The 15,260-nt window shown below is 44.1% G+C and overlaps 2 protein-coding genes across 3 annotated transcripts in view; one reads left to right on the forward strand and one right to left on the reverse strand.

Moving 5' to 3' along the window:
* The first annotated feature begins 226 nt into the window (after positions 1-226).
* Syx13 (syntaxin 13) lies at positions 227-3,880 on the forward strand. Its single transcript, XM_046631376.2, has 6 exons — positions 227-406; positions 669-880; positions 987-1,152; positions 1,527-1,657; positions 1,759-1,892; positions 2,016-3,880. The coding sequence occupies exons 2-6, from the start codon at positions 678-680 to the stop codon at positions 2,189-2,191; spliced, it is 810 nt and encodes a 269-aa protein (XP_046487332.1). The 5' UTR covers positions 227-406; positions 669-677; the 3' UTR covers positions 2,192-3,880.
* LOC124221398 (ankyrin repeat and BTB/POZ domain-containing protein 2) overlaps positions 3,146-15,260 on the reverse strand; it is a 29,085-nt gene continuing 16,970 nt past the window's right edge. The window contains exons 1-13 of one of the 2 annotated variants that reach the window (XM_046631358.2): positions 10,539-11,461; positions 9,318-9,522; positions 8,978-9,223; positions 8,397-8,876; positions 7,779-8,109; positions 7,458-7,693; positions 7,103-7,305; positions 6,275-7,006; positions 5,918-6,183; positions 5,601-5,806; positions 5,212-5,505; positions 4,942-5,124; positions 3,146-4,877 (exon numbers count right to left, since the gene is read on the reverse strand). In XM_046631358.2, the coding sequence (XP_046487314.1) occupies positions 4,671-4,877; positions 4,942-5,124; positions 5,212-5,505; positions 5,601-5,806; positions 5,918-6,183; positions 6,275-7,006; positions 7,103-7,305; positions 7,458-7,693; positions 7,779-8,109; positions 8,397-8,876; positions 8,978-9,223; positions 9,318-9,522; positions 10,539-11,329 (4,380 nt within the window). In that variant the 5' untranslated portion in view covers positions 11,330-11,461 and the 3' untranslated portion in view covers positions 3,146-4,670. Of the gene's footprint in view, positions 4,878-4,941; positions 5,125-5,211; positions 5,506-5,600; positions 5,807-5,917; positions 6,184-6,274; positions 7,007-7,102; positions 7,306-7,457; positions 7,694-7,778; positions 8,110-8,396; positions 8,877-8,977; positions 9,224-9,317; positions 9,523-10,538; positions 11,462-15,260 lie in introns of those variants that run through there. The other variant, XM_046631359.2, reaches the window with a different exon arrangement.

Below are 15,260 nucleotides of genomic sequence, written 5' to 3' on the forward strand. Positions count from 1 at the left end.
TAGCCACGTGAGATGGCATAAAATTTTTTTCAAATTAAAACATCGATACGCATTGCAGGCATATTTTTTCAGGTATAAAAGATTCATTGTGCAACATTGTGAAATTTTTTCATCCTCTCCGCGTACCTTTGTCATCTAAATTAACCGTTTATCGAAATTCACAAGTATCCACTACGCCGTTGGTATAGCTGTACAACTAGCTACACGGTGAAAGGACGATCTAACTATTGTCACGTGGGCGGTACGTCAGCCACCGTTCGGTCAACTGTCATTTCACGATAATTCTCAGTTACTCCGCGTAGAAAATAGGCTGGATTACAACAATAAAATTTTTTTAAATGTCGCAAGTAGTCGGTGCTCCTCGTCGTCATTGATACGGAATTTACAAACCTTGACAATAAACCAGGTACGCTAGACCGTAACTGTTTGAAATAAAATCAAAACAAAATAAATAATTAAACGAAAAAAAAACTACGAATTAGGACCAAATTTTCTCACACCATTCTCTTTGTCTTTATCATGTCACCCTGGATAGAACACAAAGAAATCACAATTTCCTTTTTCCCCTAGATTATGAAATGTGATTCACTCGATCAATTCTCAACCGCTTCAAATTATCCAACGTCGATCACGACTCGTACCCTCTCCTAATATGGAACAAATTCTAGTTTTGCAGAATGGCGCACAGTTCTCGCGGTTACGGATCCACCGATCAGCGTTCCGACGTTCCGGATGTAGGCTTTAGTCCTACTGAACTTTACAGCCTAAGCGAGAATATAACGACCAATATTTATACAATAAATTCGAGCTGGCGTACCTTGGATCGAGCTTTCAAAACCATCGGTACTAATAAGGATTCCCAGGGTCTTCGCGACAGAGTGTAAGATAAATGAATTGCTCTCCCATTTATGATGCCTTTTTCTTTGGTCATTTTCTGGCCATGATGATTAACCAAGTACTGACGGATTACATATTCTATTCTACAGACACGTGACACAGCTCAGTACCAATCAAGTCGTTACTCAAACAAGCAAGGACATTACAAGACTTACTGTGTTGATGAGGCGGGGTGACAAAGAGCAGAAACTTCAGATTGAAAAATTAACAACCGACTTCAAAGATGCCTTGCAGAGATATTCTGAGATGCAGAAAGTACGTTGGTCAATTGATAATCTCGAATTTACTTCAGCTATTCCAGATTCTGAAACATGAATAATAATACAATGCTACAATGTCATTGAACACAAAGAATATTTTTGATGGAGGAAAATCGTAGTAATCGCATACCTTGCATTGGAAATAATTGATGTTAATATTAATGAAACAGTTTGAATTTAATACAAACATTATGGTATACCCCTCAATTCATATTCACATTTATAGAAAGTCCAATGTTTTTGCTGTAAGAAGCCAAGTCTCGCGTACTTCAACCTTCCACAGTTAATGACCTGTCACAGAAGAAGTGGATCAAAAAAAAAATCTCATTCGAAGCACATTAATCTATCCACGTACTTCTATGCTTACAGGCTGCCGCAGAGAAAATGAAAAGGCATTTACTAGTATCCGGTAATTCCGAAAATCAATCTGGAGATGGGAATCAGGACACAGAGACTCTGGTTCAAGTCCAAGCAGACTTTGAGCAAAGAGACGCTCTGAGGTAACCTTGTCTCTCTAATTTTTTATCGATTTCGGACTTTCAATATTATAAGTTATGATTAGTTTATACTACTGAGATTCGTTTGATTTTTCTGCTTCCAGATCGCTCGAATTTGAACAAGGATTGCTTTTAGAGCGCGAGGAGAGAATTAGGAGAATCGAAGGAGACATATTGGATGTGAATCAAATAATGCGTGAGTTGGGTGCGCTGGTACATCAGCAAGGAGAGTCGATTGGTGAGTTACTCAATTATCATTTTGTTTATCACCGTGCGATAATTCAGGTGAAATTTTGTAGCTTTAACTGCTACTTTGTTTTGAAGAAACGATAATACTGCCAGGTTTGTTTGATATTTTCAGATACTATAGAGAACAACATAGAGAATGTTCACGGAAATGTCGAATTGGGGGCTCAAGAATTGGTTAAAGCTAGTAGTTACCAGTCAAAGTTCCGTCGAAAAGTTTGTTTCTTGTTGATACTCGCTGTTGTTGCGGCCGTGATACTAGCCATTATACTAGTCACTGAACTAAGTTAGCGTTTTAAATATTTTTAGGCGTTATAATCGGTCAAAACGGTTGTCTCAATCTGTTGATAAGGGGCTTTCGCATAATCACAATATATGATGTAGTAGTCTTATAGGAGTTCTTTAATGCAATTTCATCGCTTTGTAATAAACAAATGCAATAAGTGGAGAGATTTAAGACTTAATTGCGTTCTATAGTTTTGTTGAAAGAATTATATAATTTGTATTGGCTTCTTTCTCTGCCTGATTGAATATTAAGGTCGATATTCAAGGTCACAACTCTTAGCGTACACAATAACTCATAGAATACAAATCACGAAATCAGAGACTAAAACTGAATTGTATATGTTGTTGCCTAATTTTTATAGAGTGGAATTGCCAATTTTCTCCCCTCTCATTATACGTTAATATACTTTAGTTTATCATTGTAAGAATTGACAACGGTCTTTCCGAACTACCTGCACATTAAAAGCTGTTCGCTAATTAAATTTTACAAAAATAAATTGCCAATCTGCCGATACATAAAATCCACTAACGGATATTGTATTAGTCGGTTTTGCAATTGGTAGGTAATTTGTCTGACTTGTTTTTTCAGAAACCTACTTAAATACCTCAACTGTTTATAATTTCTGTATACTTTCTTCCTTGTAAGCTTATTATTTTTCAATTCAATTTGATATCCTACAGCGTTATTTCCACCCAGGCTAAGTAATAGGACGTCCATAAAGAATTTACAGGTACATAAAATCTTAATTTTCATTCTTACAGGACACGTTGACAAATTAGTTCGATAATTAGTTCGACTGCAATATTCCTTAAAAAAAGAAAAGAAAAACAGAGGTAACTCATCATAAAAATATGATAAACGGGAAATGAGTTTCAATAATACGATAAACTTGTGCATTTGTGTATGATAACCAAGCATGCACACTAGACTGTGTGAAAAAAACTTTTTTCATAGGGCCCGAACGAAAAGCGTTTATGCTTAACATAAAATGTGGCGCTGTGAAAGCAGGGCGTTGTAGGAAAGCCTGAGTGGTCGCTCTTGCGAGTTTTATATATTTGAATGGATTAACACGTACAAAATTATCAACGAAGACGTAAGCTTGTTTCACAGGGCTTCATTTTATGTTAAAAACGAACGTTTTTCGTTTGGTCCCGGCGAGAAAAAAAATTTTTTCCTACGCATTCTAATATACACTGTTCTATTATATCTCTTACGGTAGAAGATTAGAATAAAGACCAGTGTTCTACGTTTGTTTAGTTTACTCAAAAAATAAGAAAAATGTTAATGAAATAATGATGCGATTTTGTGCAAATTGTATGAAATCTGTCTAGTGCAAATTTAAAAGCCAACGTATACCATGCTAATGGGGATTACTTCGTTTTTAACGAACATTATTTTCAAGGCATGGTATTTATGATTGGAAATTTTCTACAGATTGAGACAGCCATTTTATCACAGCCTGAACCATTCTTATTGTAATAAATAATAATTGTAGGCATTCCACACACATCCTGAGAGATCCCTAAAGCACTATCATTACCATTTTTTACCACAGCTGTATATACAACTAATTATTATCATAATTATAACACTATGTTACTGATTTTAGTCAAATGTTAATCTGTACTCTTAAATATGGATCACGAAAATGTAATTATTCTATTACTAATATTAAAACGATATGTGATATTAAATACGTATTTATTATTGAACATCTTTTATGCCATACTATATAGGATAGTACTTGAGAAAAAAAGAAATAGAAAATTAACACTATAAATATTAATTTCACATATTTGCTTTGCAGTGAACAAAGTTTTCAAAATACTTTATCTGTACACAAAGTTCATATACGGCATGGAAAATGATAGCAAAAAAACTAAATCGATCAATCTATTTATGTCGAGTTTTTGTCGAATGATTTATATCTTCAGTATCATATTAATCTGGCAAAAGTATTAAACAAAATTTAATTCAACAGGAAAAAAGTAAACACCGAATATCAAATGCCGTGTATCACAAAACGATTCCTACAACCTATAACCTATATATGTAAATGAAGTACAATACAAACTACGACCTAAGGCAAGAAAAGTTTTTACAACATAAATTTATACATAAGTATATAAATAAATTTGATTGTTATAAAAAAAAAAAAAAAAAATATACAGTTCTAATCAGTATAAATAATGGAGCAGTCATGTATTCAATGCAGTCGACGGTTCCATTTTCCTAGCGACGGTAAAGTGGCGCTTCAATTTTATCAGCTTCAAAATTCGAGATAAGGATGGTGTAAGGTCAGAGAGTACGTAGAGTTCAGTCATTACAAGGATACGGCATTGTTTACACCTACACTGGATAATGATTGAAATATTTGGCAAAGGTCCGGAGTACATGCGTAACCATCGTGTAGTTGAAGAGTTGCCTGGCTTCTATAGTTTGCTCAAGGCATAACTATTGTGGAATGATTCATTCAATGCGCAACTAAGCGTTAAGATTGGTGGGCTGTTGAGGTTTTCTCGCTTTTATTCGCGCCTGCAGAGTGAGCAGCAGACCTGCAAGCACGTCGTGATTCGGCAATTTTTTAGCGAACAAAAGTCGTTTCACAGAGTCATCATACGATAAAAGAGCCATCAAATTTTGCAGTAAAAATCCTTGACAGTATTCCAATAACTGAGCCGCATTGTAAACCTGCAAGATGAACGGGAATAAGAACATGGCAAGTTTATGTAAGTAAAACTCATCAAACAATTACCTTAGCGTGAATGTACATGGAGACTATATTGTTTTGGTTAATCATCGCGGAGCATTGAGCTTCGCAATATCTCAATAAGCCGTCTAGTTGGAAAAAATTCGCAGCAGCCATAAGTTCCAAGACGTCACTTTGACTGACTTCCAATGTCGCGCAACCCCCGTGATACAAAAATTCCATAACCATCTAAAAAAGAATAAAGCAGTTTATCATATGTTCCTGTACAAATAAATGGATTGGAAGGAATTCTATGAGTTTGTTTTTTTAATCTACCTGAAAGATATGATACCGAATATCATTTATCTGCACAATCGGTGGATTCCCTTCGCACAATTTTGAACTGAGCATGTTTCTAAACCGTGGCGAAGAAGTGACGAGGACTATTTTATGCCCATAAAATACTCTCCCTTCAACTCTGAACTGAACGTCGCTCAACTCCGGGTTATTCACGAATTTCGGATCAATTCGAGAACCGCTTGACAACGTGGTATCTCTTATCGGCTTAATCGGCTCCCATCCAAAGCAACTGCTGAATATATCAGCTAGTAGAAGAGTCGTTGCTTCTTTCTGTAACGTGTCACATCATAAGTAACAATAGATAATTGTGCACATTTCTGCACAGTTGTAAGTATTAACGCGGGTGAAACAACGTTACCAATTACCTTGCTGTACCTAAAAATGTTAAACAAAAGTGGAAGACACTCCTGACCAAATTGGGTCGAATAATCTTCAGGGCAGACTTGAAGAAAGTCTTGAAGCAGTTGGTCTATAACAGATTCCAGTCGCATTTCGTGTGCAGTAGATAAAGTGTGCATCCAGCAATGAAGGGTCCAGCCTATTCCGAGACTACGTAGATCCATCGTTATAGCTGTCGAGCAATGGATGATTGTTTGTAAATAGAGTTCCGAATTTTTCAGCGTTGAGCTTGGAAAGGAAAGTAAAAAAAAAAAAAACAAACAAAAAACAAACGTCAATTTACCTAGGTGATTACTCTCGACGCTATGATACATGGCTTCCTGCAGCATCTTAATTTGGGATTTACTAAAGGCGGGACCATTCGCATCTCGATTTCTTTCTCCTTGTCCTTCAGCCGTGTGTTGTTGAACACCGGCGTTTCCTTCGGCAAGAATCTCTTCTAGGGATAAAACTTCCTTCTCACTACGTCTTGAAGAAGTAGTTAACGGATGGAATAACAGCTGATTCAGTGTGGCTCTCTGGCCATGTGCCGCTGCCACCGATACGGCGCTGTGATAATTGAATCAAGGTTATTCTAAGTATTGAGAAATTGTCAGAGTAGCAAAATAATTTTCTCCAAAAACAAGACCTAATTAATCACCTGTAACACCCTCTTTGTGCCGAACCAGAATAGCAGAATGTATCCTTTATCAAAGTGGATAAAAACGGTTGCGCGCCATGAGCAAGGAGCAGTGCAACCATTTCATGATTACCGGCAGCAGTAGCCACTTGGAGAGGCGTAACAGTGCACTTATCCTCGCTCAGTTTAGCACCTCCTTCAACAGCGGCGCCTCTTTCGAGCAACATTCTTGCTATCGTGCAATTACCCAGCAAAGCTGTGTACGTGAGGGCGGTCCAATGCTGTGTTTCTGCATTGAATCCGTTCTGGACACAGCAGACGTTGGAGCCGGTGCTGCCTGACGAATTCGATATATTTAGATTGTTGGCGCTTTTTGTCGAGGCTGCGAAGAGTTGTCCTCCCAAATTTTTTGGAGATGGAGAATTTTTCGGCCCCCCTGAAACCAGCACGTTTTTGGCTGGACTTCCCGCGACTTGGCTCGACAACGGAGCGGGACTCTCGACGTTCAAATCGGCCCCGGCATCGAGCAATGCAACAACCGCGCACTCGTCGCCGTTTATACAGGCCAGCATCAGAGCGGTATAACCATTGTCGTTGACTGTATTCAGTTTCGTCGATGGGAGCAGAGGGATTGCTTGAGATATTAATTCCGGTCGCGAACTGGTCAGCATTTTAAAGGCCATTTCCATCGTCAGACGTCGCGTGCATTCGGCATCGTCTATCCGCCCTGAGCAGAGAGTGACTTCTTCCGAACTGAAATAACGAATTTCGGTTACTATCTAGAATAATTTATACAGCAGAAGTCGGCGATTAGGCTGGGAATTGCCTACTATGTGACTTTGAACGTACCAAATCTGTCTAACCGGACAATCTACACCGGGTAAAAGCAGCCTGGCTGCCTGGCCAATGTCATCATCGTCCAAAATACTCCCGTGCCGATGCTCGGCATGGGCTGTAGCCACCCTCAACCACTCGACTAGCGGTGGAAGAACGACGTACGCTCGCTCATAGGCGAGTTCCTGGATACCCGAACCTCTCTCACCGTGCTCTAGCTGGATAAAACAAAAAGAGACGTGGAACCACGTGATTAGTTGCTAGTTTGTTCCGGCTATCGCAATTGACTTTCCTCTCCACTGCTTTCATCCAGTGTCTTATACTTTTGTCATGATGTCAACCGTTTCTGATGCTGCGTTTCAGTACAAACCTGAGAGCATCTCATGTAGTAAAAGAGCGCGTTCAGGGCCCTGGGCGTCAATGGGACCGGGCAACGCCCGGACTGGGCTACTTTGGATATTAGATCGGTAAGCTCAGGTATGGAGCCTACGCAAGTCGTCAGCAGCGAAGGTTCAAGGGTGGAACCGGCAGCCTCTCGCCCGCTGCGTGAGGATGAGTTTGAACCGAGAGAACTGACGCTGGCCCATCGAGGCATCGCGAGTGCGCCTGCGGCAGGTTAAACGTGAAACGATCGTTACATTGACAAACATTAACGAATATTCGCTACAGTTAATCGAGAATGGATTTTTACCAGACGCGATTCGGCCCGCATTCAAGTGCGCGTAAGGCTGCAGTAGCCCCCACAAGTCTCCGTTGTTCGCTATCGCGTGTTCCAGCATAGTAGCGGTCAAGGTTGCGTGAGGCTCCGTCGGAATGCACTGGAGCAAAATCTCTTCTAAAAGATTTTCCACACCAGCAGCCAAATACACAGCTGCGTACTCGTGAACCATTTTTCCTAATTTCACGTCTGTCATCCATCTGATAAAACGGCCGACCGGTAGTTGCAGGCCTGCTCGCGAACCTTTTGATTGTTTCAGCTGGTCCCCAGACACAGCGAACATGGCTGCTGCTCGCAGGCAAGCCTAGAAAGAGTCAGCTTCGATTGGAAAGCGATTAAATGCTTCTGGAAATGCGATTAGATGATACTTCTCGCAATTCTTTATTTAGTGTGTGGCTGTCTTTCAGTATAGAATGCTGACTGTTAAATTTCTTTAAAAAAAAGTAATTCTTTCATCATGTCTGTATCTTAACATTGAGATATTAAGAAATGTGCCGTACAGTTCGAAGTCAAGTCTAATTTCTCCTTTCTGTTGATTATCAACTAGGTTACCAGAATGGGTATGAAAATGGATTAATTCCTGGTTTTCACCTTTGTACAAGAATCAGCCAAGGCTGGACAAAGCACAATTTTGAAGGCGCTGTAAATTTCGTGCTTGCTGCAAAGACCGAGAGGTTTGGCAAGCCTCTGAGTCTCCCTGCCGACTCTTACGAGAGCCCTTTGAAGCAGGTACGATAATCGCGGTATTGTTTCCATGGAGACACGCTCCATGTGTTCCCTGGTACGTCCGTTCTGCAGGACCCTGAGGACGTCGTGATGGGTCCAAGGAAGCTGCTGCAGCTCGACAAGCCTGTTGTGCGAGTCGACCCACACGAATTCGTCGGCACTGGTAACGTTGGTGTTGATCGTCTCGAGGCTTGAGTGACGCATAAGCCGTCTTACCGCAGGCTCCGAACTCTCGGAACCGCTCAACGACGAGTACGTCGAGGTCGAGGTGTGAGAACGCATCGTCAGCTGCTGAATAGCCAGCTTTATGTCCTCCAGTCCGGATCCTGACCACGGCACCTGTAGCTGTGAAAGAAGAAGAGAAAAACACTCAATGCTAAAATTGCCCCTACCATCCGATTGTCGTTTCAAGTATTTGACCAGTCTTTCTTTCATCTCTAATTCACCTTTGCCGGAGTAGCTCTGTGCCGATTACGATTTTGTCCCGATCTCATCCTGGCGTTACGCTGGGTTACCGATGCTGACAAACGGTCATCTTCTGGAACAACCTTCAACGCTTGTGGACTGTGAACTCTGTGGTGACGATGAGGGGGCGAACTGCTGCTAGTGTGACCTCCGGTGTCCGACATGCTCGCATGTCCAGAGGACCGATTCTCATCCGAAGAACTGTTGCCCGTGCATTCTGGTCCCCGCTGATCGTAATTGAACAAAAAATAAAATAGATCGCCGAAACGTTTTTGGGAAGGTTGCAGAGTTATGCACGATGGCAAAGTTGCACCCTCCTACCTGAAGACCGCGGAGTTCATGCAGGCTGAGATGATGGTGCTGGGAGTGATGGGGATGATGGGGCGTCGGCGTCGGTGCCACGCTGTCTGTGTCTCGTTCGGCAACCATGTGGACCATATTGTGCGTCCCCGTTTGCTGAGGAGAGTCTGGCGATTCCTTCGCGTAGGGAGCAGTGTAAAATTCCCTGCCTCCGCCCCCAGCGGGTCTAGAATAAAGAATTGGCGAAGGTGTTCACAGGGTTACAGGCTAATTTTCTATTAACGATCAGTGAAACGGCTCAGGTACTAGATATAGAAGACGCACCAGCGGAGTAACGGAATATAACGCGAGCTCGAGAACGTACGATTCTTTTTCGTCACATAGTCAAGAAAATATAGGCGTGAAAGTGCGTTCGTGATATTCCGTTGGAGACACGCTTTAATCTATCGTTCAACTAATGACGACTCCACGAACCAACAGAGCGTTACTTATACTTTTACAACGAAGAACCTAGAGTCGTGGAAATGTGGTCATCGCGCACGACGCATGCATTCACAGTAAGGTGGACGTCCACGGTGATCGTAAGAGGTGAGAAAACGGTATTGAACTGTGACATCCGATGCTGAAATCCACCTTTGCTTGCATACATATGAATTTGTGAACCCCAAGCGGTTTATAGAGATTCAACGAATACGATACGGATACGGTACGGATGTTCCCTGCACACGTGGAAGCGATGAATCAAGGAACTTTAAACTCGTTGCGCCAGTATACGCTTAACTCCATTGTAGGACTGCACTTGCATGCAACTCCTGCAGCTCAACTGCAGTCAAATTCGAGTGAACGTGATTCGAACATCGTTATGACGCAAGTAAAAAACAGGTGATTTGATTTTTAAATTTTTCCTCGGCTCGTCGAGCTGGAAATAAGACCAAGGTCTTGTAGTATTTCATTGGCGGGCATGCGTGACTCCGAGAAAGGAATATTACAAGAGAGATCCGCGTGCGTACGAAAATCCAGCAGGTATTTACACACTCGGCAAGTGTAACCGCAGCGTGCGGAACGCTGAGATCCCAAATTACCACTTTTCCTTTCGATTTCGAGGCCAGCCTCCAAGGTTCACGCACCACGAAGACGGAAATTGAGAGTGACGTTGTACTTCGAACAACACATTATCCCCGGTGATCGCAGTTCTTCCCTGCACCAGTCCAAACGTTCCCCCTCCCACGTAAAATAAATTACCCTCTAAGTCGCCACTGCTGAACGAAACTCCAGTCGGCCTTGAATCCGGTCGTGTCTCCAGGCAGGGACCAGTAGTCCTCAAGGGAGCTCTGGTCCTCCTCGATGCGAAGAACGTCGGCCCTGCTGGGGCTGAGGTTGAGGACAATTTCGTTCGGTGCGTCGAAAGTGGTCCCAGCCTTCACCTGTATCCTGGCAAAGTGGTTCTCACGGCCGTTAGCCGGGGTCTCCTCGGAAGATCGTTTCTCAGGATTCCCATTGAGCTCGGGGCGAGAATCGTCCGGTGGAGCAGAAAAGCAATCGGTCAGCAATTTAATCGCCGGTTCCTCGTCGCCGGCGTCGTTTGTCTCGTGCTGAACCTTCTTCAGCTCGGCAATGAAGTCGGGCCGTGGCAGGCGATCAGTGTCCTTCTTTTGCTGCGCCCTGTTGGTGTCCCCAAAATAGACGACGGTCCGGTGTCTGTGTTCGGCGTCGTTTCCACCAGGGTTGACGTCCCGCCGCGGTGGCTTGACCGGCGGTTCCGGTTTCCTAACGGGCTCTCCAACGCTGACCTGGACCCTCTGACCGGCGGCAACGATCTTCCCATGGTCCTCGCCCTGGCTCTGACGCCAGAGACACGTCCTCGAGGGAAGAACAGCGTCGGCGAACGGCGGCGCCCGACGAAGGATGAAGTTCGCGGTATCCCCGTGGTCCTGGAGCCCCGAACCGCTCATTTTGCAGCTCTTCAGCTCGCGACAGAGAAGACAGGTGCAGTCGCCTCGACAACGCCTGCCCGTCTCCTGCTGGACGGGCATGTCACGGGCGGTCCGAAACAAGAGCTTGCATATTTGATCCAGGATTGCACCAACGACTCCGCCTCGCGCGAGTACACCAGCAAGCACCTCGAGTACCGGCCCACGCTGAGAACCGACGCGCACTGAGCAGGGAAAACGAGGAGCACCTCTAAACCGACCACCCGGCCGATCCGTAACTCACGGTGAAACTGAATGTATGAATGAACCGTGCGGACGCGGAATAAGGAGTGCCGGCGAAGTTTCCCCGGCGGGGCGTCGAGAGCACCGTCTTCGCATCGAATCGCATCCTTTCGTCGTCGCACCGTACAGCACCGAGGCTCTCCTTCGTTTGACGCGCATTTAGACCCCCTTCCCCCTGCTGCAATGGGGGCCTTATAGTCCACTTCCCATGATTGTCTTCCGGCCGACTCGAGCCGGGGATGTCCCTGCTTTCCCCCCGTGACGACGATGACCACTCGACCGTCGCACAGTCGCCTCGCTCTAACGCAGAGGCCCCGACGAGTAGATTCCCATCCTCTGGTCGATGGAGCTGATCGGGTAATTAGCAACGGTTTCTCGAAACCGGGAAATCGTGCGCGAATTCTCCAGCTTCCGCCGTAAGGCATCGCGCTTTTCCGCGCCAGGCTGTACGATGAAGAGACGCGACCCTGCACTCGTGCGCGACGAAGGACGCACACACCGCTACACTTTTTACGGCACTTTTCTGATTATGGTATTGTTGTTTTACGGGATCGAGAGATATTCCCAGGGTTTTCACCTCCGAGCTTCACTGGTCTACGACACGGGTCGCTCGAGGAGAGACGAGGAGACGTTCGGAGGCGGATTCACTCGATAAACCCGAGCTGCCCCGGAGGGACAATTATTCCCTGGCGTTAATAATCGCTCTTGTCTTCGTATGTAATATCATACCTTATGCCTATAATCCTCTCGACTTCATCCTAAACCGTAATATTCCTGTGACAAGGTGCTCTTTTCAAGTATTTTCTTTGTTTGGCTTTGAATGTCTTTCTCACGCGTGTGTGTGCGTGTACCACGTAGCTGCCGCTCATACGTAGGTACGTAACGACCTAGCAGGTAAAGCGCAGTTATACTCGGTAAGCGGCAAACGCTGCATTCTGAGAGAATCATCGTCTCTGCGGCAACAGTGAGTTCATCCCTGATATCCACCGGAGAAGGAAAGAGAGACGGCACTTCCACGATCACCTACACCTCTCCGTACCGGTGTACGGATGCCGCATCGCACCACCAGCCACCGTGGTAATATAGAAGAATGAAGAATGGTCTAGCTGTAACTCGCCTCATGCCCATCCAGGGTAATAAGATCGTCATCTGGGATCAGACGTCCGCACGCGATGGATACGTTGCATTTCCGAGACGCGGAAGCCCTGCGAATCGTCTCCATGAATATTTGCCGCGGGTGAGAATATTTTAATCGTCAGCTCCGGTGCTCGATCGTACAACTTCGCATATCGTACCTTCGATGAAACTAGGTCGTAAATCGTGAAAGTGAAGAGCTTTTCTCGCAAGTTCATCGCCGACGTTTCGAGACTCCGGTCTGCACGATGAACTCTGCGGAACGAAACCGGAAGTAGGTCCGTCGGAGACCGGACTACGGGTGGAGAAGTTCAACCGGCACCGGACGAGGTGGGTGTCGTCATTATACCCGTCGTATATCCTCCTCGTTCTTGGGAGCGCGCACATGCGTGGTCCTCTTCCTCCTTCTTCACCCGCCGAACCTCCGTCGAGTTCAAGGCACCGCCACCGGTCATTGTTTGTGTTCACCTGGCGAAACTCCGCCGGTCAGGTGAGTACACACGCGATACATGTCGAAAAAAATTATTAATTTTCTAGTCACCCTCCCTTTTCCTCGCTGTATCACCGCGTGAGAGAGTCGAAGAGGCGCGCACGCGGCGGTACGAGAATTACAAGAATCGTAATGTTCTCGATTTCTCATTCGAATACGGTCTCTCCTTAAGTACGTGTACACCTATGATCCTTCGATATAATCGAGATACTCGCGATAAGGATAATCGAGATGCCCCGGAGGGTCGCCGATCCGGCGGTCGGACCTTGTGCCTCTGGAGTCAACTAGAAAAACTCTATCGTTTCTCGTGATCTTTCTGGTAGTCAAACGTCGTGAATTACGATCGACTAATAATTGGTGCCTACACCTATATCGTTGTAACCCGCCTTCCTAGCAACCACATATAGATACCGTAATTTTATAGCGGCGAAATATTTATCATCTATGACACACATTGTACGCGTGTCATTCTAACGTGGTTTTTATCTCGTGATAAAAATTGTATAATAAATTCATTCTGAGCAAAAAAAAATTCGAAACCGAAAGTCGTAATTTTTTTTGTACGAATGTGTTAATATTTGCAAGTATGGAGATTGAAAATTTCAATGTAACGTTGTGTACAATAACATACCCGTACAGAAGGTGGCAATCGGTAAATTACCGCCAGTTAAAAAGAAAATAAAGAACTGATTCGAGGCAGGTTAATTGAGAGCAAGATCGGAACTTGTAGAAAAAGTGTCTATCGCCTCGAGTCGAGTCTCGGCAGTCTGCGGAGTAAGTAACATACCGTCAGGTAGTCAGGGTATGTACCTGGTTATAAGACAACACGAGTTACACGGTAATTCATTGTACATTTTTTTGCCCAGTTTCCAAGAACACGTAGATAGATCACTTTCCCTTTCGATATCCCGACTAGGGTACGTACAGCATAAACATGTGCCTGGCGTTCACGTTTTACATGCCTACCTCACCCGCAGCCATTCGCATGGCTATGACTCCCGGCGCACGCCGACGAACAACCTGAACTTCCTCCTGCGTGATCTAAGGCTGTGTCGGTGCTTAAACCCGCAATAATTCACCGTATAAAGACAGGACTCCTATTTTATAGGTGTAATTCGTGGTCCATTTTTCCCTGTTATACTGCGGTTACTATTTGGTCTACTTACACATAGTGCCTATTATTAACGAGTGAAATCAAAATTCTTTAAGAATTTCATATTGTTTCTAAAAATTCTCTGATTCTGTCGGTAGATTTTTTTAGTTTTTGAGAAAGAGCGAGAGAGAGAGAGGTTTTTGTCTGGGATCCCGAAGGCTTATCGTCTGAGAATCGATTCTTGGCCGATTTCTCCGACGAGTAAGCAGTGCCTCGGGAGTTAAAAATATTTAGTTAAAATATAATGGGATCAACAGGTGACAGAGTACGATAAGATTTCAACGTTTCTTGGTCGTACCATCTGACGCACTCGTCGCATCGATCGGCTTATGACTATTTTAAAGCACCTAAAATATTGAGACAAATTGACGATTCATTTTTTATAAAAAAGTTTCCCTGCACGAGCGGTATTATCGTATACTCTGCACGGGTCGGCAAGTCTTTTTCTTCTTCCACGCTTTCGGTTGCAAGTTAGATATTTTTGGAAAATTGAATAAAACGGTAACCGGCCATGATATTATTCAAATTCCTAGATAGGCTCGTTACCTGCACGCGACCCCGAGCGAGAAGGTCGCATGCTAAGACGAAGGAATGAATCTCTGTCGAAGATGAAAGGACCGACTGCGCTGGGCGTTTTACCATGTCAAATATACCAACACACTGCACGAATTCCTGCACAAACATACAGTGTATATATATATATTATATATGTATACATGTATCGTATATCGTGTATAATATGTATATGGTGCGCTATCGCCACGTTCGAGGATACCGTTATCCATCTCGGACGTCGCAGGAGCGGATATGTAAGTATGCGTGCGCACTGTGCTCGATGAATGTGAAAGATTTGAAACGCATTATTGAGCTCCTCTCCTCTCCTCCCCCTCGACTGTAATATCGTCGTGCGTATAGGACGAATCCCTTGTATTCCGCGGTTGGGACGCTGCGCATCAACGGAATCGCGATGAACC

Source organism: Neodiprion pinetum, chromosome 6 (assembly GCF_021155775.2).
Source record: "Neodiprion pinetum isolate iyNeoPine1 chromosome 6, iyNeoPine1.2, whole genome shotgun sequence".
Lineage (NCBI taxonomy): Eukaryota > Metazoa > Arthropoda > Insecta > Hymenoptera > Diprionidae > Neodiprion > Neodiprion pinetum.